We start from the raw sequence: 23,730 nt of genomic DNA on the forward strand, positions 1-23,730 counted from the left end.
TTCATTGAAAGTGTTGTATATTGAGTATATTTTTGGTATTACAGGAGAAAAGACCTTTAGGATGAGGCTGCCAGTATGCTTCCCAGAATTTCTGTAACCGACAATCTGACATTCACACTCGCTTCAGGCCGTGGCTGTTCAGATTTGTAGAGGTGAGAAAAGAGCCAGGGTCTGTCCTCTCTCTCTCGCCCTATTTTTTGATTCTTCACACATCAACTATTTCTGCTTTTTGAGTCAACAAGTCTCAAAATGGGAACTGTTATTATATATATAAAAAGGCACCTCCAAGTTTAGCTTTTTGTTTGGTGATGTATCACTTGCTGCAACCGACAATCACCAAGCTTTATGCAAATAATTGCAAGATGACGTCACCAATATGCAAATGAGTGTATGCAGTCATTTGCACCATAGTGCTTTAAAAACCCAGGGAAAACCCTATGAAGGTTAAAAACAAAACACAAGCACTTATGTGCCCAGGAGTTGGTGTAACAGCTGACTGTTTCCTGCAACGAGCTCCAGCACAAAGCACAGTTCCTCAGTCTCTTTTCTTTCTCCCTGAAATAAGCTGCCTTCAAGTACGGTCGGCAATGTCAAGACCTATAAGTAATCTGGTGGAAAACCAACATTGTGAAATTTAAAGTCTACTCGTGCTACATTGGGTGGGGAGTGTTAAAGAACACAACAGGATGTCACACAAATGGGCCTTTTAAGTTATATCCCACAACCGCACATTCCCGCGGCGAATTGCCGGACCGACTATCTAGTGTGAATGAACACTTAACGGTTTGGTTTGGTTAAATTCCCCCACTTTTGACTTGAAGGCAGTGGCTTCCCTAAACTTTTCTATCCATCCGGGACGGGCTCCCACGCAGTGAGACGAAACGGGGCTAAGAAACACCAGGTCTTTTTTGGAACTCAGCCAGCCAACAGACTGCTGACAATGAGGGAGAACACACTGAAAATGTCAACATGGGTTTCTGGGCCCAAACTCAGTGTGCTGGGTTCACATCCTGGTTCTGGTTTTGGATGGGATTGTTGTTGAGGTTGTGGAGCGCGTGCGGGCGCTGGTGCCGGTGCAGGTGGATGGCGTTTGACTCGGGTATGTCGGCGGGTTCGAATGCGCTGGACACCTGCGGCATGAACTGGCGGAATATGCTGACGCTGCCGTGCCAGAATGTGGGCTGAGGCAGTCGTCCGGCAAGAGTCCAGGAGCGGGTGGTCGGGTCGTACGCCTCCACCACATCCGACAGCTCAAACGTGTTGTCGTAACCACCAGACACATATAATTTACCGCCCAGGGCCGCCACACTGCCTCCAACGTGGACCTGGATAAAAGAAATGAGATCAAGAACATTTTAAAGATTATTTTTTTGGGCATGTTCGGCCTTTATTTTTACAGGACAGATGAAGACATGAAAGGGGAGAGAGAGGGGGGGAATGACACGCAGCAAAGGGCCGCAGGTCGGAGTCGAACCCGGGCCGGCTGCGTCGAGGAGTAAACCTCTACATATGGGCGCCCGATCTACCAACTGAGCTAACCGGGCACCCAACTTTATAATTCTTTTTATGCTTTTCCTTTTATTAGATAGTGACAGTAGATAGACAGGAAAGGGGGAGAGATGGGGGATGACACGCAGCAAAGGGCAGCAGGTCGGTTTCGAACCCGCACCGCTGCAAAGGACTCCGCCTACATGGGGCGCATGCTCTTACTGGGTGAGCTAGAAGCCGCCCCTTTACACTCCTTTTTTTAATTATTCAACTAATAGGATTATTTATTGATTTATTTAGCTATACTTTGGACTCATCTGACAACCTTTTACTGCCTTTTGACAGTTTTGGGACTGATTGGTTGATGTCATATTATTAAAGGCAGTACCTGTAATCAGTTACATTCCCTGCCAACACAGCTTGAAGTTATCAAACTGAAGCCATTAAAAAGGCTACTTTCATTCACGCGTCACCTTTACTGTATTCAGCAACTAGTGACACACAGCAGCAGCTGTTGTTATTTTTCATCCTTGGACACACCGCGGTGTTGTTGACGCTTCTGTTCACAGGTCAGAAGAATTCCAGACCACAACAGTTACTAATAATAAAGCATGCTGGCAGACTAGTGTCAGACGTGAAATACGAACCTGGGTCATCGGACTGATTTTGTCCCACTCGTTCTTTTGAGGATTATAAACATCCACCTCGGCCGAGTCATCCCTACAAATAGAGATGCACCAGAGTCAAGCTGCAGCCAAAACAATCACTACTACTGCAACAACGCTGGATTACAAAAAACATTTCTTTCTGGACTTTTAAATAATGAATCACATCCCAGCATTCTACATGTAAGTGAGACAGATCATTTTAAATAATAATAATTTAACTGTATATTTAACTCCTAACTAACTTTACCTTTGCATTGTCACTTCTATAACATGATTAAGATATTTTGCACAATGATTTTGTATTTTACAAAAGCACCACGTTCTCTATAAAGTGCAATCTCATTTCGTCATTTCTCACAGTGCGAAACCGGGTAGAAAAGAAGACTAACGTGAGTCTATTAGTTTACTAGATGAAAAAATTAAAGGGTAACTACTGTTTTTTTCAACCTTTGACCCTATTTTCCTATGTTTTTGTGTCTGAGTGACTGATGGCAACAACAATCTTTGACACTGGTCCTGTATTAAGTGAGATCGCTGCAGTCGGCAGCAGCTAAACAAGCTACAATGTAAGTTAATAGAGCAATTGTCCAGCTTGTATTTACCTTCACAAAGGTGCTGTTTTTGCCACTGACAGGCCCAGATTAATATTCTAAGTGTCTGACAACATTATGGAAAGGATCCCTTCAGAGATAGACCTTTAAAACCTCTTTGAGACCTTTCTGTTTCACCAGAAACAGCTCTGAAGTCGCTAGTGCTAAACCCACTGGACTCCATTTAAAATAAACAATACTTTTAGTGTGTATAGAGCCAACATATAGTTACATGTAAATCAGTAAACTATGTGTTTATTTCAACCAAAACTAGAGTTGTGATGATTGGAAAAGTGGAACGACGACCCAAAATGGCTTTTTATAGTTTTATTTTGTTTCTGTCCACTTTGAATGAAGTGTTATTTACGATGCTAAAATTACTGTTTATAACGCAATTTCGAGATTTGTTTTTATGTTTAAAAAAGGATCTTACTCTCTAACAGAAAGGTCGACCTCCTTAGAAATCCTTTCCATAATGTTGTCAGACACTTAGAATATTAATCGGAGCCTGTCGGTTGCAAAACAAGCACTTTTGTGAAGGTAAATACAAGCTGGACAATTTCCTTATTAACTTACATTGTAGCCTGTTTTGCCGCAGCGATCTCGCTTAATACTGGACCAGTGTCAAAGATTGTTGTTCCCATCAGTCTCTTAGACACAAAAACATAGGAAGATAGGGTCCAGGTTGAAAAAAACGGTAGTTACCCTTTAAGATGCCTTTTTTCATAAAGTGTTTACCAGATGTGGAAGAAGTACTCAAATGTAGTTGAGAAGAAGTATAAAGTAGCATAAAATGGAAATACTCAAGTCATGTTTCCCCCTCACCTGATGAAGTAGATGAGGCTTTTGAGGGTCACAGTTTTGGGTGTGAAGGACCACGGCGGCAGCTGTCCACAGCTGACCATGGCCCAGCGGTTGGAGTCTGCATCGTAGCTCTGGATGGCCATGGTGTCCTCCCCGGTCAGGGAGCCTATGGCGTACAGGCGTCCGCTGCACGTGGTGACCGAGCAGTTGTCCATGGCGTGCAGCATGGGCGGTAAGGCCTCCCAGCAGTCCAGAGCGTGATCGTAGCGCTCCGTGCTGTCCGATGCCACCACATAGAGCTGACCTTTCAGCACACTAGAGCTGTGGTACTCGCGGGCCTTCAGCATGGGCGCCGCCTCGGTCCACTCGTTAACGCTCGACTTGTAGCGCCACACGCCGTCGTAGAGGCGAGAGCCATCGGAGCCACCTGGAGGACACAGACAGTGTCTCTACGGTTAATATGCTGCTAGGGAAGCACAGAAATGAATTTTCTTGGCCGAAGCCGAAACTGAATATGATGAAAAACATGGCCGATTACTGAATGTGTTTTTTTTTTGACTGTGCTTCCACACCGCCACGTTTGCTGCATTCTTAAAGTGTGCGCGCCTTTCATTTGAGAGTCACATAAAATTGTTCATCATAAAACTTCATTGTTTGGTAAAATTTATTCAGTCTTTTCACTTATACATTTTTGCCATTTTCGGTGCATCCCTGGTTGCTGTCTAGCATCATTGTGCGCAATAACTGCAAATAATTATTTATATATACACACACACACACACACACACACACACACACACACACACACACACACACACGCTTTGTTACTTGCTACTTTGTTGCCCTTAAAAAACCCTTCTTAATACATTTGTATCTAAATTTGACACACATACTGTATACTTACAAAATAAAATCTAAATCTGCCTGTCAACATTATCTAGTCATATGCTGCTGTTATTTCTGTCATCGAAGGAGTTAGCTAACAGTGCTAAATTTGAGGCCTTGCAGGAGACACAAGCTCTGAGTCAAGGTCTGGGATTATTCCTCAAGGGAAACACGATGAAGATGATAACACCACTGCTGTCCTGGCAGCACACCGTGTCCTGCCTCCCTTTGCCTTGTCCACAGAGAGACCCACCAGCCAAAGAGCCTGCAGTTTATTTATAAGCACCGCCTGACGGCCATTTCATAAGATGAAGGAGCGGGAATGAAAATCTACTGCCTGGAGTGTTCACATTACAGTGAATCTCATATACACAGCAACTGTAACCGCTGCACACGGTCTGTGTGGCCTGTCCTTCAGTAAGTGGGACAGTCTAATGGTGCGTTCTTTTTGTCTTGTAATCGCGACTAGTAGCTCGAGTGTGACGTCACATCCGTGTCAAAAAACGAATAACCGCGGGTAGGCTACTGCTCTGCTTTCTGCTCAAGACTCGGCCATTGTTGTCATTTAGCTACGGAGCGTCTCTAGCCAATTTCAGCTGCACAAGCTACAAAATAACTAATCAGTCGGTATTTAACTCATAATAAGACTGTAGCGACATGCCTATAGGTAGCAGTATACAGTGCTATGTGTACGACTTATTCATTTGGTTACAACAAAGACAAAAGTGCTTAAAATTGTAGAAAACCACAATGTTTACTACGTGTGATGCACGACGTAGCCATCTTTGAAAGTGAGCTCGGGGTCCTTCAGTTCAGACGACTTGACGAGTCGTATATACGACCTCGGGGGCGTTCTTTTTGCAACTTCCGGTTCGTAACTCCTGAAAACGACTCGTAGATCGACTTCGGTGGACAAAAAGAACGCACCATAACTTCAAGATGGTGTACATTATACTCTGGGCTACATTTATACTAGGGCTCACAATTATTATTATTTTATTATCAGTGAAACAGTTTAACAAATCAACCGGAGAAACACATTAAACTGTGAAATTTCCCTTGAAACTTTGCATTTTAACAGTTTTTTCATTCACAACAAACAAAATAAGAGTTTATTTGCAAAATGTAATGTGCAAAATAATTGTTTTTCTCGTTTATATTGTTTTTGTGATCGTGAGGAGCCAAAATCGAAATCTCGATCCAAATTTGAATAATTGCACAGCCCTATTTCATACGTACATTTTATATACTCCTATTGATTTCCTCAATGCAAATTTCCACTAATGATGTTGAAAGTTGAGTTTCCATGCAAGACCTCAATATTTAAACCGTGTAGAAAGGTTTTTGAATAACTCTCTCTCCCTCTGAATAACTTACCTGTGACATACATGTCGTTTCCGAGGGCAGCTATGCTGTAGCCCCCTCCGAGGTGGTCGGGGAACTCGGCCAGGTAGCGCCACTGTCCGGTCTGGGGGTTGTAACAGTCCACTGTGACCAGCTCATCGCAGTCCTGGTCGCAGCCTCCTACCACCACCAGGATCTCTGCCAGCCCCGTGGACGGCCGCGGCCGCATTCGGTGGCAGGGCCTGTCGTGGCGGTCGTACTCGCAGGACTGGAAGCTCCGGGCCTCGTTCACCATGCGGAGGCAGGTGGGCGACAGGTAGACGAGCGGGTCGCTCTCCACGTGGGCCAACAGAAAGAACCTCCGGACAAAGGGGAGTCGCACCTGCTGTAGGAGCTCGGGCCAGTAGTGCAGCCTTCGCTTGAGGTCAGCCTTCACCCAGCGCACGGCGATCTGATAAACTACCTCCTCTTTGTCCACGCAAAGCTCGTCATCTGACAGAAACTCAAAGAGGCGCTTCCACGGCAACCGCTCAAAGTCCTTCGCTTTGGCCAGCTCCATTATGTTTTTGAGGACAAAGCGGCGAGCGCTGGTCGCCAGCTCGCGGCAAGCGTAGGCCTCGGCAAAGTCCTGGATCTCTAAGCAGTTGGAAACGTCCAGCCGCTGCTCCAGGAAAGCACAGCAGGCCTCTTTGACGGAGGGGAACTGAAACAGATCGGCCGTCTTCAGTAGCACGTCCACATTCTCCTGGGTGACGGTGACCCGTCCGGTGTAGCAGAAGTCCACCAGCAGGCCCAAAAGCTCGGCTGACACCTCGTGTAGAACTACTCGGTCCATAACGCTCTCCCTCAAAGTTCCTGCGAACATCGCCCGGAAGTATGTGCTGGCAGCGGCCAACACTGTGCGGTGACAGTGGAACTCGCGGCCCTCGGCGCACAAAGTCACATCGAAAAACTTGCGCTCGGCGCGGAGTTCATGGATCCCCCGCAGCAGGTTGAAGGCATGGGCCGTGTCGAAGAAAGGCAGGGTGGACGGCTGTGTCTGCAAGACTGGCTTTTCCATCTCTCCTCTGGGTGTCTCAGTTTCTGGTGGTTGTGGTCAGAATGATGTTTTCGTCTAAAAAAGATAAACATCAGAAACATACATCAAATTCCAACCCAACACATGGTACGTATCATTATATGTTACACACCATGTAGGGCAGCAACTATAAAATGTCACAAAATAGAGAAAAATACCCATCACAGGTTCCTAAAGCCCATGTCTTCAAATTGTTTATTTTGACCGAGCAACAGTCCAAAAACCCAAAGAAATTAAGTTTACAATCGCTTAAGACCATGAAATGCAGCAAATCCTCACAATTGAGGAGCTGAAACATTGGGGATTTTGGGGCATTTTTGACTGAAGAATTACATAAATTATTGAAGATTATCAAAGTAGCTAACGATTAAATTTCTGATGCTTGACGATTCAAGTAACAGACTAATTGTGTCAGCTCTAGTAGCCTGTTGTCAAACCTATAAAACCAAATCTATACACAGTGGTCTGTAATGGAGAAGGATGGCAAAACAGCATTTAACAACATTTATATAAGTGTTACAGTTAAAAAAGCAAAGAACAAAAGCAAAAGAGATGTATAAATTTACATTTCTATAACTTCTGACGCCAGATGAAATGTCTAAAAGCAAAGAACAAATTAATTTCCATCAGCTAATTTCACTGATAAGTAGTGGTTACTTGAGAAACTATACAACCAAACACGTAAGAATTGTGACAGCCCACTAAAATAGGGTATATTCTTTAGAAAAAAATATAGCCTATTTTATTTAACCTAAAAACTGTTATTTTTCCTACCTGATGAGCACCTCCAGGCACGTTTCGTACAACAGTCTAGAAGAATCTAGTGAATCTCAGCGTGACTCAGTACATTTGAGCTCCAGCTTCTTACTGTGTTTAAGATAAAGAGCTCGCTTGTGCTTAGGGGGTTATAAATACACCAGCAGTGTCCATTTCCAGGCAAGGGTGGGTGGGGGTGGGGGCTTAGGGAGAACACCTAACATGCTCTCCCCCCACTGGTATGTCTCTGTGGTCAGCCAGCGTAAGTAAGTGGTCTTTGAGAGAGGAGCCAGCTGAGCCCGGGCCTCCTCACCACCATCAGCAGAACAAACCACAGAGCTTCCTGTCAGAATGTTCTGCAGTCAGGTTACCAAAGTAGCACAGCGGCACAGACCTGCGCTGATCACAGCTGACAAACAGAAAGAGGGATGGCTCGAGGGCCAACAACCATACTCTCAATCAACATGAGGCATTCAGAACTGGCATGAATGGTAAAATTGTACATTTACATACATTACAGTTGGCTACAAGATGCAGCTGCACTTTGTGCTCAATTACAAATGTTAGAAATTCCCTAATTGTAAGTATATGACAGTTCTAGCTACGGTCTGAGGTACCCCCACAGCCCTGTCAGTTTAACATACGTAACCCTTCATCGATTACCAATGTATGTTTCAAATGGATAACACTATTCATTATAGAAGAATGGATATTGCAAATCTTTTCATACAATTGAACTGTCAATATTTAGGTTGGTATGGTCAGAAATTGTACTACTACTTAGAGTGAAGCTGAAAAACAAAAAAAAATCTGTTTTCCCCCCAAATTAGTTGAGCTGCTCCACAATCTTTCCAAGTGTACCCCCTGGCGACAGCAGAAGTAATCACTGGATTAAGCCAGAAAATAAACCTGCAGCTATTTTGATGATTGACTATCATTGCAAAGTGAATATCTTTAGGTTTTGGACTGAATTTTGTTTTACGTCACTATGGATGGAGGGGGTATTGAAATGGGCATTTGATATTATTTTCTAACATTTTATAGACTGAAACGAATAAGAGAATTGAGAAAACAATCAGCAGTAATATAGACAACTGAAGCCGTAATCTGAATATATTTGAGTTTTGGACTGAAAAAAATAAATAAATTGTGATATTTTTTCCCCATTTTCTGACATTTTCTTGACCAAACAATTAATCAAGCAAATAATCGGAACATTAATCGATAAAAAATATTGTAAGCCCTGTGCTAAATGTGGAAACTTCGTTGCTTATTTCATATTTTTTGTCGAAGCCATAAATGTGACAAAATGTGCATTTTGTTTTTTCTCATTTCTGTTCAAATTTAGTGAAACACCACATGATATTCTATTACCTTGGCCCTTGAGAAGGTTTTGAAAAGACTGCTTAAATCATTCATGGCTGTTTAATCGGAAGTATATCAGATTTTGATAGTGTACTGTATTGGAGATTACATTTCAGTTATTCACTCCACTTAAATCACCAGAACATACTGTAAAAGACGAGTTGTTGTTGACTTAGTAGGTACCTACGTTGAAGGCCTTTCTAGGAATCTTGTCAATGTCTGAAGATTATCTTCTGAACATACACAGGTATCTTCTTACAGCAATTTGTTTAAAGGTTGTAATAAAGCCCCTTGTCCTCTGGCCAAAGGAATACACATTCCACACGAGGGTTCAACAATGAAGCGGTGCGCATACTGTAGCTCTGAGGGATCAAACTGCTCTCCTGAAAGGCAGACAGGACGATCTCACAACCCACACATGCACGGAACTGCAAAAACGCACGTGCAACTTCTGTGTACGTGATTGCCTTTATTTTAAGAGGGGATAATGGCGTTTCCTTACATAGACGTGAGAGTTCCTATCGCTCAGTTGTGTATGTGATTTCTTACTCCCACTGCCCTCTGTTACAAAGAATGAAAACATTGGAGTCAACTATTCAACTATTACATCAGGTACATGTTTTAGCCGTTTTATCTTTTACTCTACGCATTATCACAAAGAGCAAAGCCATGATTTAGCTTAATACTGCAACAGTCAGAAGTATTGAGCAACTTACAACCGGTGCGTTTCCCAACCAGATCCAAGACTAGCCGACAGAAATGTATGCTAGTTAGGTGAGAGGGAGGGAAACAGTAGAGGTGTGGAAACAATCTCACTGCTATGACTGACGAGTACAGAGCCAGCATCGAAAGAGAAATGGACCCTATGCCCTTTTTATGACTTAATATAACAGTATAAGCCTGTCTGCTCCAGGAGCTTAACTCATGACCTGTAGTTATATTCAGGACAGAAACACTGCAGAGTACAATGCGGTTAGTCAGAGGACTTTAGTGGCATCCAGCAGGACAAAACTCTAGAGGAAGGTGGTGGGTGTTATTTTCTATTCCTTGAAATGGTTGATGAGAAGGGCTATTCCATGGATGTATAATATAACCTGAATACAGCATTCGAGGTGGAGCCCCTGTTCATTCCTATTAGGAGATGCTCAGTGGCGCATAAAGCCCAAAAACTGCCGCGTCTAAAATTACCCGGATGATCGGCACCAGTGTTGGGGAAGTTACTTTCAAAAAGTAGTGTTTGCTCGTTACTTCTTAAAAAAGTAATCCGTTGCTTTTAGAGGTCGACCGATTAATTGGTAGGCCGATTTTTTGGCTTTTTTTACATAATCGGCATCGGCCAATATCAAGCCGATTAATAGGCAGGCGCATCTGCGGGCAGCCTGGTGTTGTTGTTGTTGTGGAATACGTGTTCGATGCACGCTGCCCCTAGAGTCAAATACCAGCAGAGTAAGCAGACCTCATCCAGTGCCTAAGGAAGGAACTGTTCCTCGGAGAAAACGGTAAGGATTAAATTCTTATAAGTCGTATATATTATATATATATGAATATATGAAAAACGTATGACATGTTACTGCCAACTTCGAGAAAACAGGCGACATGACGTTCGGCTACTTTGGATATTGATAGCTGTCATGCTGTCATGTCACAATAATTAAGCTAGAATTTTGCAATCACAGACAGTGGATCTGAGACTTTTATTTGTTCTGTTTGTGTGTCTATATTTGAGAGGGTTGTCAACTCAATGCAGAGAAAGAAGTTGTAGTTAAAAGAGACCACCGCACCATAGGCTAGTGAAGGACTGGCTTTGCTTTGCTAGCGTCGTTGCTAGGGTTGGTACAGAGTAGACCCGCTGCTAATATGGCACCTGTGCCTTAACGACCCGTATCTACCGGACCGAATAGCAACGCGGATTTCTGTACCTCATTTCGGCGCCACTGATATGCCTGCGTTGCTCTCTGATGCTCCGAAAACGAATGTTAGAATAACAGAAACATCGCAGCATGTGACGCTAGTTAACATTACACTCGTCAGCAGCTAACGTTAGCCTACCGTTAGCTAGCTGATGGATTAAACACGATTAAAATGCTGACAGCTAAACGGTGTAAAGTGTGATTTATTTCACTGTATAGGATCCAACAGCAGTATGTTAAGCAGTGTGCTGCTGCCGTTGTTTAGCTACTTGTCTGAAGAACAACACAGACGGTGCGTCGCGGTGCATTCAAAGTTGTTGTAAAATACCCTTTTGCCATGGTGGTTGTTTTTGTCGTTCAACAGCAATTTACTAGTGAAATAAGTTATTGTTATAAGTTATAGTTATTACATTATTATTAAATCATTTAATTTTGACCATATGGCCTAAAGTTGTTTTCCCCCCTTAATTAGGTTTTGTCCATTTGGCTTTGTCTGTCAACAAACAAAACAAACCAAAAATACATGTTTCAGGACAGTTTTTGGGAAGATGATAGAAACTTTTTACTGAACTTTTTACTTCTCACTGAATTATTAGCTGATTTATAAAACAAAATTAGATTTTATATCTATACCTATCTATAAAATGACTTGAAGAAGATACTATACAAAAATACTAACTTAACCTTGTATTTTCCCCCTTTTTTAGTCATTAAGTCTGATGGCTGAAAAGAAAACCACTCCCTTATGGCAGCGCTTCACCCAGCCAACACCTAAACAAAGAAATGCTGCTGGTTGCTACTGTGTGTCAGCACTACTATTGTTAAAATGGTCAATTTATTTTATTGTTCTCAGCTGTTTGATAAATGCTGCTAAGTGCACTAAACTTTATCTTTTAATTGAAAAGTTTATTTGACAAAGTTAAATTTCTTTCTTTCTTTCTTTCTTTCTACCCGTTTTGTTTATTTATACAATATATGTTTTTACATTATACATGTTTAATGTAAGTATACAAGTGCAGATTGGTGTTCAAGTGTTCAATAAATGTTTTTGTTGAGAAATTTTGTTTTTATCTTAAGTACTTATTAGTGTTAAATTTTATCTTTCAAATAGAGGTTAAAAACAAGCAAACATCGGCCAAAAATAATCGGCAGCATATATCGGCCATTGGCCGACCCTGATTTCAAAAGATCGGCATCGGCCTGAGAAAACCCATATCGGTCGACCTCTAGTTACTTTACTTAGTTACCCCCTATGGAAAGTAACTTTTTACATTACTTTTAAAAGCAAAAGTTAATTATAGAAAAACTATCTTTGACCATAAAGCCGATCTATGGTTTATCAGTGAAGTGTCTGAACTACACTGCAGACTGGATTCTCTACTCAGAGTGAAGGCTGATTCATTATGAACGAGTCCAGCGCAGGTTGAATGCACATTGGCAGGCGTTTCACGGTGTTAGCGTGTATGTAATGTCTTGTATGACTTGTACCGGTCACGCAGCCACAATGGTCCGTGCATTGTTGTAAACACATGCAGCCTCTTTTCTGGCGTGGCGTTTTCAATGTCTTTGCGCACCAGAAACGTGTATGACGCGGCGCTGCTGCTAGCCTTGTCTGTACACATGTACTGTATGTTTCCCATTGATAAAATGAAATAATAGCGTGTTCTTATTCTGATTTGATTACAGCAAAGACAACGTCGGCAGTATTGACGTCAAAATAGGCTACAGAATAATTAATAGATAGATTATTTATTATTATTTTTTAATTACATTTATATCTGCATTTATGTCAAAACTTTCAAGACTTTCAAAACAAAATGTCATTTATTAAATGTATTTGTGTCAAAATGACATAAACATCTTTTCATATTCTATTTTGCCTGGAAACGCTTCCAACACACTTGCGTGAAAAATATGCGGCGGTCCTATTTCTAGCATGCACGAGTTTTCGGCGTGGCTTGAGACGTGCGTGTCACGCAGGCAGTGTGCAAGCTCGAACCTGTTAACATGGGAGCCGAAATAAAAACGGACACGCCACGCAGCTGACACGCTCACGCCACACAGCCAGTGTGCAGGAGCCCTAGCTCATGGTGGTGCTAAATGAAAAGTCAGGGGATCACCAAAGTCAGTAGGATTCATCCTCTGGGGGGCAATTCAAAAGAGAAAACCCACATGGTTTCCAAGAGTCCACGTTTTCAGTGAGTTTATAATGTTTATTCAGGTGCTGTTCTGTGCATGTGAAAGGTGTACATCAAAAAAAGGCTGAGTTTACATGAATCTGCTTACAGTTGTGTCCTCTATCTCTTGGTTAAAAGGCTAGCATTGCCCCTAGCTGGTGCAAGCTTGGAATTACCACCACAAGACAATTTACATACAGGCTTCAACACTGTTTTGCATTTTTGCCATCTCAGCAGAATAGCTTTACTGTGTACATAATTACCTTGGCTATTCATATTTAATATCTTAGTTTGCAAGCTTAGGCTGCTTTGAATATCAACTGTCAAATGACTACATGACAGAACATATGAAAAGAAGCATATAACCTTGGAGACTTTTTTTCTGCAACAGTGCTCAGATTCGTGTGGTGGAGCACAGCACCTGGAACTAGGCTAACAACCACGCCAAGACAGCTGCCTTGACTGCTGTCGCTCCGGGCTGCTGGGTCCGAGGCAGCCAGAGTGGAGTGACATAAACCCCCTGGTTCTCCACAGCTGAGCCTGGCCATAAAAAGGCAACCACACCACACTCATCTCATCCCCCACTGAGGCGGCCAGCACGAGGCTAGTGCTGTGTTCCATTTGACGTGGAAGTCAAAATTCACAAGTTCCCAGTCCAAGATTTCAAGCCGAACCGAATCGAAACCGATTATCGGGCTGTTTTTTGGCAGTTTGCAGATTATCTGTATTGCCGTTTTATTTGCCTGATAACCGATAAAGTTAATTAAGTATCCCAAAAGTTACATTAAATTAAATCAGACGCACATTTACTCGGAAGTGAATGTACGGTACACCCAGTAGAAAATTCTGACTGTGTCGCCACCTACCGTTTGCTCCATGCAATGCCCCCACCTGATGCAATACATCAGTTCACATTACACTCCTGTGCAACGCTACGTAACACTTGGGTGTAATCAAACAGACTACACCCATCCACAATTAAATCTGAGAAGTCACTGCACCACTGGTTATTCTTGCAACGAAGTGTAAAGTTTGTTCTGAATATGCAGTCTGCAAACATTGCAAAAAGTTAGTCTCATACTCAGACCTGTTATAACAATAAATCAAGAAGAGTATTTCACGTTTCAATGATAAGCCTAGTTCCAAGTTATTCTCACATTGCCTTATGGACCTTACTCCATAATGCTGTGGAGTAAGGTCTGGCTACACCACACTATACATTCTGGGATAGGAGAAAAAAAAAAACATTGGGTTGTTGGCTTTTCTTTAAAGACCCACTCCGATGAAAATCATGTTTTTCTAGGTGTTAACATGTTCTTGTAGCATTTTTCTGATGTTAGAGGACATATCTTGAGAAAAATAAGCTCAAAGTTGTATTTCTGAGTATTTCTGCATTCAAATGTCTGTGAATCAGTAGCAGACGCTAAAATGCCGGCTAAAATAGACTGGAGTTGTGACGTAGTAACTCCACTGGGGGGCGCGACAACGCTCATACTCCGTCCCACCTCCTGCCCGCTCAGGTTCTGAGGAGTAGAGAAAAGGCGGATCAACTATGTACTATGTGCGGTAGCGGGTTGCAATGCTAAGAGGAGAGATAGTGGTATTAGCTTTCATGCTTTACCAAAACATGCTGCTGTGAGAGATAGATGGATTACGTTCCTTGGTCACGGCAATGTTAAAAACCACACATCGGTTTGCGGTCAGCACTTCACAGAAGACTGTTTCACCAACTGGCAGGAGAAAAAAATGGGCTTTGTCAGTAAATTATTTTTGAAGCCGGATGCAGTGCCTTCCATCAAGACACCATCAACTGGACAGCCTGTGTCTTTACCGGTAAGTTTATTTTTTTTTTCTGTCAGGAGCTAGTTCAACGATCCCGCCTGTTTGCTAGCACAGTGCGGCCAAAGTGGCGCTTTTCTGTCAGGAGCCAATTCAACGATCCCGCCTGTTTGCTCATTACATCAGCTAACGTTACCTACCGGGTAACTCTCTGTTAACTTAGCTTCATCTGTGTTAAAGTGATGTAGATTATAATGTAATGTAATGCGTTTTACAGGGGCTTTTTTGAAGTTGTGTTTTGAATATGTGAATGTCACAGATACACACACACAAGCCGTTGCATGGCATTGTGAACCGAGCTACGTGGCGCTGAAATTGGAACACATGCTGTAACAAATAAGTCACTTTTCACCGTTTATCAATCGTCATCTAAATTCCGCGCTCGTTCAAGTAGACTAGCACACGCAGGGTGGCGACGAGTTTAGCCTGTCGCAGTCGTTTGTCCCCCCGTGTGTCAAGCCCATCACTCGTGAGAGAGTCAGTCAGTTTTTCAGATAGAGCGGTGACAGTAGCATCATAATAATCCCGAAATTCCGAGCAATCCACTGATACTAGCTAAATATGTCCTGATTGATCACTGTGGGAGGGATGAAATATCGAAGCGAAGTCGAGCTGTTTTACAATTTAATAAATTGTTGTGAGCTGGAGAGCTCTCGTTATAAGCTAGCTATAGCTAGCTTTGTTTGCCATTCATTCCAATGGGGAAACATCGCGGCTAGACTTTCAACATACATTGCGTATATTTACACTTTGAATTTCGTCATGGCATTTATATAACACATACTATATGGTCTTACAAAGCTAACGTTTTTGACCGATTACAATTTAATACATTTTTGTGAGCTGGAGAGGTCTCGTTACGAGGAAGCTAGCTATAGCTCTGTTTGCCATTCATTCCAATGGGGAAACATTGACTTTCGACATACTTTGAATTTCGTCATGGCATTTATATAACACATACTATATGGTCTTACAAAGCTAACGTTTTTGACCGATTACAATTTAATACATTTTTGTGAGCTGGAGAGGTCTCGTTACGAGGAAGCTAGCTATAGCTCTGTTTGCCATTCATTCCAATGGGGAAACATCGCGGCTAGACTTTCGACACACATTGCGTATATTTACACTTTGAATTTCGTCATGGCATTTATATAACACATACTATATGGTCTTACAAAGCTAACGTTTTTGACCGATTACAATTTAATACATTTTTGTGAGCTGGAGAGGTCTCGTTACGAGGAAGCTAGCTATAGCTCTGTTTGCCATTCATTCCAATGGGGAAACATTGACTTTCGACATACTTTGAATTTCGTCATGGCATTTATATAACACATACTATATGGTCTTACAAAGCTAACGTTTTTGACCGATTACAATTTAATCATTTGTCGGTTTTTAATTTTGCAGTGTTACTGTGATATAGATGTATGGCTATAATGATCATTTTAGGCTAACGTAATAGCCCGTGTTAGCAGCAGGGTTACTCCTGAGTGTACCTTTATGGTTGGTTTATGCCTTAAAATAATGGCCAGGATTTCTGGGAAAAGGTACGATATGTTTGTTTCAAAACATCACTGCAGGTTGATTGTTTTTCGCAGCAGAGGTTGATTGTGGGCGAGAGGGCGACAACACTGTCTTGGTTAGCTCACCGAAGCTCTACTGCCACTGTCTCGGTAACGTTAGCTAATGTCCGCTAGCTAATGTAGGCTAACTATAGCCAGTTAGCTTTGTATGTAACATAACAAAAACCCACCCATCTCAGAGGAGCGAAGCTTAATATTTCAGTCAATAAAGTTATGTACAAAAGGAGCACTAACGCCACAGGTCTTATCTTGGCAACGTGGACGCAGATATAGTTAACTCCTGGCTCAAAACTGTAGGGCTGGATAGCTCCAATATTGTTCTCCATTTTTGTTGCAACGGTAATGACAGGTTGGGGGTGAAAAGCTAGATGACAGCTAGCAGGAGGGAGAGAGAGCTCTCAGCAACGAGGAGGGGGAGGGTCGTCTCCGTGCCAATGGCTCCACCCACAACGCAGAGGCAAATTGCTAATGAGCTACTGCCGCTCTGCTGAAGCGAAGTCCCAGAAAACGGCACAGGTTTTGTGATTTTGGCTAAAAATGGCATAATCATCATTTAAAGACCACTGAGAATGTTTAAAAATAGCTCAAAATATGATCGGAGTGGGACTTTAAACCAATCACAATCGTCATTACACAGTACACGAGAGCTGAGAAGGGTCTGCTGGCATCATGCATTACAATAGCGGCCTCTAGAGGCCAAATAAAAACACTGATAATAAACACTGAAATCACTGATGCCTCGTGTTGTTTATTTTCGACATGTGTTACTGCGCGCTGCACGGAGAGCACATGCTGTGCGGAGAAGGCTGATCAGATGCGCGTTTAAAGCACCGACAGCAAAAAGGTATGTATACAGTACATTTTGTCATATCATTATAAAGTTATTAATTTGTTGAATAGCTTTAGCAGCAGACTGTCAGATGTCCCGCTGTTGGAATCCTACAGTGAAATACAGACACACTACACTGTTTAGCAGTCAGCATTTTAGCCGTGCTTAATCCAGTTACTACTGTTGCTAACGGTAGGCTAACGTTACCTGCTGTGTAACGTGTTATAAGTGTTTACTAGCGTGACATTCAGCGATGTTTATGTTGCCTCTAACGTGGGTTTCGGAGCATCAGAGCGCAACGCAGACATGTAAGTGGCAGTGTAATGAGCCACAGAAATCCGCGTAGCTATTTCGTCTGGTAGATACCAGGCACCACATGCGCCGTTAACGTGAACAGAAAATTGCGTTGCCTGTATCTTTCACGGCAAACATGCATGTGTGGAAAGCGGTCGCACAACAGCTGAAATGGCATACTCCTTCACAGTATCCTTCAATAAAGGAGGAATGTAGCACAATATGGATGTATTAGTAGGAATGTAGCACAATATGGATGTAAAAGCAGTTATAATTATATAATTATGTGACAATAATTTTTTTTTGGCTAAAATCAACAAATAATCGTGATAATTAATCGTGATCTCAATATTGATCAAAATAATCGTGATTATCATTTGGGCCATAATCGATTCAGTGTAGAATCGACAGCGCATTCATTTTAAAATCCTCAGCGGAGGAGCATCAACAACTGCCCGAAAGCACAGTAGCGTTATATGGTAGAGCGAGATAGAGAGAGACTGGAGAGAGGGAGCCCCCAGCGGCGTTAGAACAAAGCACGGTAGCGTTATATAGTGGAGCGAGACAGAGAGTGAGTGAAGAGATGGAGCGCCCAGCGCCGTTAGAATGAAGCCGTGACTCATTGAAATAAAACGTGTTTTTGCCGATTCATCTCTAGAAATGCGACTGTAGCAAGCATGTCACTATCACTAACGTTATCCACATTTATATTTACACGCAACGAATGATATATCCAGCTTCAAAAAAGTCTAAAAGTCGGAAGTTAGAAAGAATGCACTGTGCAAAGAGTGGTTGCTATGGAGACGATACACAGTGTTGAGTTCTGTTGACAGTTGCGTTGAGTTCCGTTGCTCTGATTGGTTGTAGGTCTATCCAATGAATGAGCATTATAATTCATATAAAGGACAAACTATTTACATTTCTTCAAAAAAGGCCCAAATGTATGCCAAATCTCAAAACAGTGACGCCATTCTTCTCTGTAGAACGGTTTCAGACTCCCATTCTGACTAGAATCTGAGTAGGACCACGTCAGGCTAGTTCTAAACCGTTCTACAGAGAAGAATGGCATCACTGTTTGGTTGGCATACATTTGGTTTTAAGAAATGCTAAATAATTTGTCACTTTATATGAATTATAATGCTCATTATGTTTATTTTTGCACTCGATGACTCCAAATATGTAGGAGAACTGTTTTAGACAACACACATGCTTGTGTAGCATTGCTGTGGGTGTAATATCAATAAATATGACATTATTATTTTGATTATTGGCAAAAGCGTCTGGACTTTTTTTGAAAAAATTTATGTATTTTGTCAACTGTTTTATCCAGTATCAATTCTAAATAGTATCGGTCGATTAATCGGTTATCGGCAAATACGGCCCAACCTAGCTATCGGTATCGGTTGAATCCACTATCGGTCGACCTCTAACCAATTTGGTGTCAAAATGTCCAGTAAGATAGTAGTCTCGCATTGACAACCTTCCACCTGAGAGTTATGCTCATCAGCGGTAACATTAATCGTCCTGACAGCCTACATTATCCCTTACTCAGTTACCGTATAATGATGAAAACTGTAGACTTGATTTGATTGTCAATTACAATTATATTCACGTCAGAACTCATTTAAAGAAATGTTGAATGTTTTTTCAAAGAGAGCGGAATGAGCGTGACTAGAGTCTATCAAAATCTGAGGAAAATCTTTAAAACTGGCCTTTTTTGATCTGAAATGAAGACAGATTCAGCAACTGCATGGCCTATTTCTCGCTTAAAATGTTTTCAGAATCACGTTTCAGTGAACTATTTTAGTACAATATGAGATTGTATTCTGAACAAGCTGCCATGACAGTCTGGCTTTGAATTTCCGGAGAAAACAAACCCGTGTGACGCGTTCGTCCAATCAGCTGCCGGTTTTAATTTTTTGGGCAACAATACAATTTAGCGCTGCCTGCTGTTATGGAGACGTATTGCATCTCGTCTCTTTGGTGTGTTCTGTGGCACTTTTTGGACCAACTCAGGGAGATTGATCAGTCCGACTGGCTTTTCTGCCGACGGCTGGCCGTCTGGTTGGTGTGTAACTGCCAATAGGGGACCACTAAGGCCTATATAAAAGCATCCAAAGAGCACCATGTCATGGGACCTTTAAGGTATATTCACATTATTAGTATTGCCTAAGTTTTTAAGACCGCTTCTATGAAAAGAATACATATAGGCTGCTGATATAACTATTTAAGTTGTTTAAACATGGAGAGGAGGGAGGGAGAGCCTATGAGGCTGATGCCATAATACGGTACATTGACAATAATAATATAAATCGATTTCAGAATCATATATTATATTACTGCATTAAAATAAGTGATGCGTTATGTGTTCACATCATAACGCATAACACATTGATTTATATTTTGTATTAATAATCTAAATCTGCAAAGTATCTAAAGCTAATAAATAAATAAATGACGTGGAGTAGAAGTAGAAATAAAATGGAAATACCAAAGTACAAGTACCTCAAAGTGTAGCTAGCTACATCAGTACAGTACTTGAGTGAATGTACTTAACGTTAGTTACATTCCACCACTGGTTATTATAATGTATAATAAACATTTGCATCGCTCAGGCCATGCAGCCATACAAGTCCACATTATTGAGCACAGTGAGGCCTCAGTCAGAGAAAACAATGTCTCTTTCCAAAGTCATGTTTGGCCCGTGATAATATTCAAATGTAGCAGCTAATGCTATATATAACGTTAGCTCAGATACAGTGCTTGGCCCAAAGACACAAGCTACTAATGCTAACAACACGGTGCACGAAAAATAGTTCCTTCTGTCTGGTTAGCTAGCTAACTGTACTCAACTTTCCGCCGCATTACGTATCGACTCGATTTTCAAAACACCCGTGTACAGTAAGTGCAGGAGGGCCACTTAGTTCGTGTTTATGACAGCGTATAGTCCACATACCGAACATGGTTTTGAAGCACTAACATGCCCTCAATTCACCGCCTAAAAAAGGACATAAAAGTCATGTTTATACAAAGTTAGTAACGCTCGTGATGTTCCTATCGGACATAACGTAACGTTACTGCTGCTGTCAATCTGTCCTCCGCTTGGAAGAAAATAACCTTAAAAACATGCCAACACAGTTTTAGTCAACTTACCAGTATTTGTCTTTGCCGGATGTTAATAATTTTAAAGAGTGTAACGAGTTAACGCCGTATTATCGAGCTGAAATTAAAGTTTGATGCTGCGGATCTCTTCGGCCTCTTCTGCGCCATGATACCCTCAACTCTAATGAATGTTGCCTTCAAGAGCTGTCGGAACTATCAAACTTCACACGCAGACAATCCCACACTAGAGAACCATTGGTTAGTAAACTGTTTTGAATTGTATGTGATTAATAAGTCCTGGTGTATGATCGTAATTTTACTATTGGTTTAAGTATTTTTGCATTAAGTTTGTTTGGCATATAGTCTATATTTAGCTATTAGGCCCACATTTTCTACTCATTCTGTCACATTTCTGTACATTGCTGATGTTAAATAAAAGCACATCTACAAACAACAACAACAACAACTATTGCTTCTACTCATACTACGACAGATAATATACAAATAATAACAAATTATAATGAAAATGAAACAAAAACAACAATAAAAAACACTAGTAATACTAATTGTAAAAACATAGCCTAGAAAAAAAATAACTGTCAAAAGTTAGGGAAATATGATGCAAATAGTTTATTATTTTGTTTCAGACACCAAAGAAAAACTAAACTTCTCTGCATGTCTTCATACGCAGGCAAAAGCTTAAAAGGAGTATTTGAACACAGCATTTGAAACTCATAAATCTCAGCTAAAACAGTAATGCAAGAAAGTATTTATGGTCCTGAAAATATTTTCAAGCCTTTTTATTATTTCAAGGGTAATAATACATAATACACGCTTAATTGCACCAGTGACTCTCATTTAATAACATAACATTACGTAGGTTTTGTTATTAGCAGTTAGCAATGTCTGAAATCACACTCCAGGTTCAAATGATCCAGGATCAAAACCAAACACAACATCTAGTGTGTGTACTGGCGCTTCACTGTTTTTTTTGTTTTTTTTTGTTATTTAAGTGAAAAAAAATCCATAATAATAATAATAATAATTTAAAAGTTCAACATTTGACTGTGTGAGAAGTTTCTCTTTTTCTGTAAAGCATCAGGAGGCAAGACCATGACTGATTAAATCCAAGGTTTACTGAGAGGCTAGTTAGAGCTATGAATATGGGGAAAATACTTAATGTTTTCATGTCAAGGTTCCCCGCATCTGGGACCTTATGTGGCAGAATTTAGTATTTATTTTATTTATTTGTTTATTTGACAGGGACAGTGCTCATTAATCAACAGCAAAGTAACCAGTAAGAAACATCATGGGGATGTTTGTTTTCAATGTGACTTGTTTTAGAGAATCTTTCTGGAAAAATAGAACCATTTTGTAATTTTATGGAGACCTCTAGTGGCAGCTTTGGAGAATGAAACAAAAAGGGTCATACCCCGGTCAAAAGGAGGCGGTAGATGTTTGGACATGTCAAGGTAGGAAAAAACACACTTTAAATTAAAAAAATTAATAACCAATGATGGCTAAACGCTATTTAGCTGCTTCGGTTTCAGTCATTGTAATGGCTCAGAGCAACCGTTCATGTTATTAGTGACGGGAAGGGAAGGGCCACAGGAGACAATGGTGAATGGATGAGGGGTAAGGAAGAGGAATGTTAATAGGCACTGGGTAAACAGGGGACAATTTAATTCAAATCTTCTATTATTTCGATTGCTCTGTCAAATCTTTGTTCAGAATAAAATTTTTTCAAAATGTCAGTTTGTTAGTAACATGTTAGTTTTATGTTTTCAGGCTTTAAAAAAATAAAAATAAAAAATTAAGGAGGGATCAGTGCATCAACAACCTGTTCTACTAGATGTTGTGATCAGATGAGGAAATTGTAGCTCTAAGTTTGAGAAATAGCTGCTAGGACTAGCAACGATTAACTTCTATGTGATGACTCTGCTAAACAGGGGCGGTTCAGGGGGCTCCAGTCACTCAAAAGCCCTGAATTCTTTTAAACAAATTTTCAAATTTGACCTTTGACCTGTTGTCTAAATGTCTATATCAGAAATATGGGTTTCTTTTTAACTACCTAATTTTGATTACCCAAAAATAACAAGGATCATTCCATATAACACGCTTTGCAAGTGCAACAAAAATCTATACTTGCATTGAATTTGATGGGTTTTGTTCAATTGTTTTTTACATTTGAAAAAAAAATGAATGGAAGACAACACAAGGGTTAAGGTTTATAAAATTACTTCAACTTTGTGTCATTTCCCCTTAGTCTCTCTGACTGGACCGGAAAATCAGTAGAGCAAAAGTTCTATCACTGGGGAAATTGTCATGGTTGCGATCTTCTGTTATAGTTTTTCCTGTTTTATTGTGTTCATTTTTTCCCCGTTTCCTTGTTGTTTACTGTCTCGTGTGTTCTCTGTTGCGTTTTAACCGGTTTTCATCCTTGTATATGTGTAATGCTTCAGTTTCCTATTTTATTTTGTAGCCTCTGTTCCTCCCATGTCATGTCTAGTTTTACTTCCTGCCTTCTGTTTTCCTCTTTTGTTGTATCCCTTTTTATTTTATTAAATCCTCAAGCTCACCACTGCCCTGTTGTCTCTGCATTTTTGGGTCCGCCATTTCCATAATCGTAACAGAAATATCAGCATTCATTCTGTGAACACTACTCCAGCATAGTGTAACAAAACTAGGTTTCAAGATTAGAAATGATGTTTACGTTAAATCCCTACCCTACCTATGTTATGTATAGCCTAACTTAAAAATAGTAACATGAGACAATTTTGGGTCTCTTTATAGGTGGCAGAAGTTAAAATCCTTAATATTTGTTGTGTTCTGGTTTCAGAATGATGAAGACAGTTGGAGAACAATTAGATATAAAGTAGGATGTAGGCTCAACAAAATGTTTTTTATTCCTTGGCAACTATCATGTTTTTCCCAAATGATGTACAGATTTGTAGATATTCTAATAACAAATATTTAGAAAAATAGTGCATTTAGCTGCCGTAAATGGGAGGGAAA

The 23,730-nt window shown here is 40.9% G+C and overlaps 1 protein-coding gene across 3 annotated transcripts in view; it reads right to left on the minus strand.

The window, feature by feature from the left end:
* Window positions 1–23,730, minus strand: part of klhl21 (kelch-like family member 21) — a 136,965-nt gene continuing 113,235 nt past the window's right edge. The window contains exons 1-5 of one of the 3 annotated variants that reach the window (XM_039799981.1): window positions 20,767–20,913; window positions 5,813–6,893; window positions 3,572–3,977; window positions 2,136–2,208; window positions 1–1,325 (exon numbers count right to left, since the gene is read on the minus strand). In XM_039799981.1, the coding sequence (XP_039655915.1) occupies window positions 990–1,325; window positions 2,136–2,208; window positions 3,572–3,977; window positions 5,813–6,839 (1,842 nt within the window). In that variant the 5' untranslated portion in view covers window positions 6,840–6,893; window positions 20,767–20,913 and the 3' untranslated portion in view covers window positions 1–989. Of the gene's footprint in view, window positions 1,326–2,135; window positions 2,209–3,571; window positions 3,978–5,812; window positions 6,894–7,631; window positions 7,755–20,766; window positions 20,914–23,730 lie in introns of those variants that run through there. The other 2 variants (XM_039799980.1, XM_039799982.1) reach the window with 2 other exon arrangements.

The sequence above is a fragment of the Perca fluviatilis genome, chromosome 5 (genome assembly GCF_010015445.1).
Source record: "Perca fluviatilis chromosome 5, GENO_Pfluv_1.0, whole genome shotgun sequence".
NCBI classification, from domain to species: domain Eukaryota; kingdom Metazoa; phylum Chordata; class Actinopteri; order Perciformes; family Percidae; genus Perca; species Perca fluviatilis.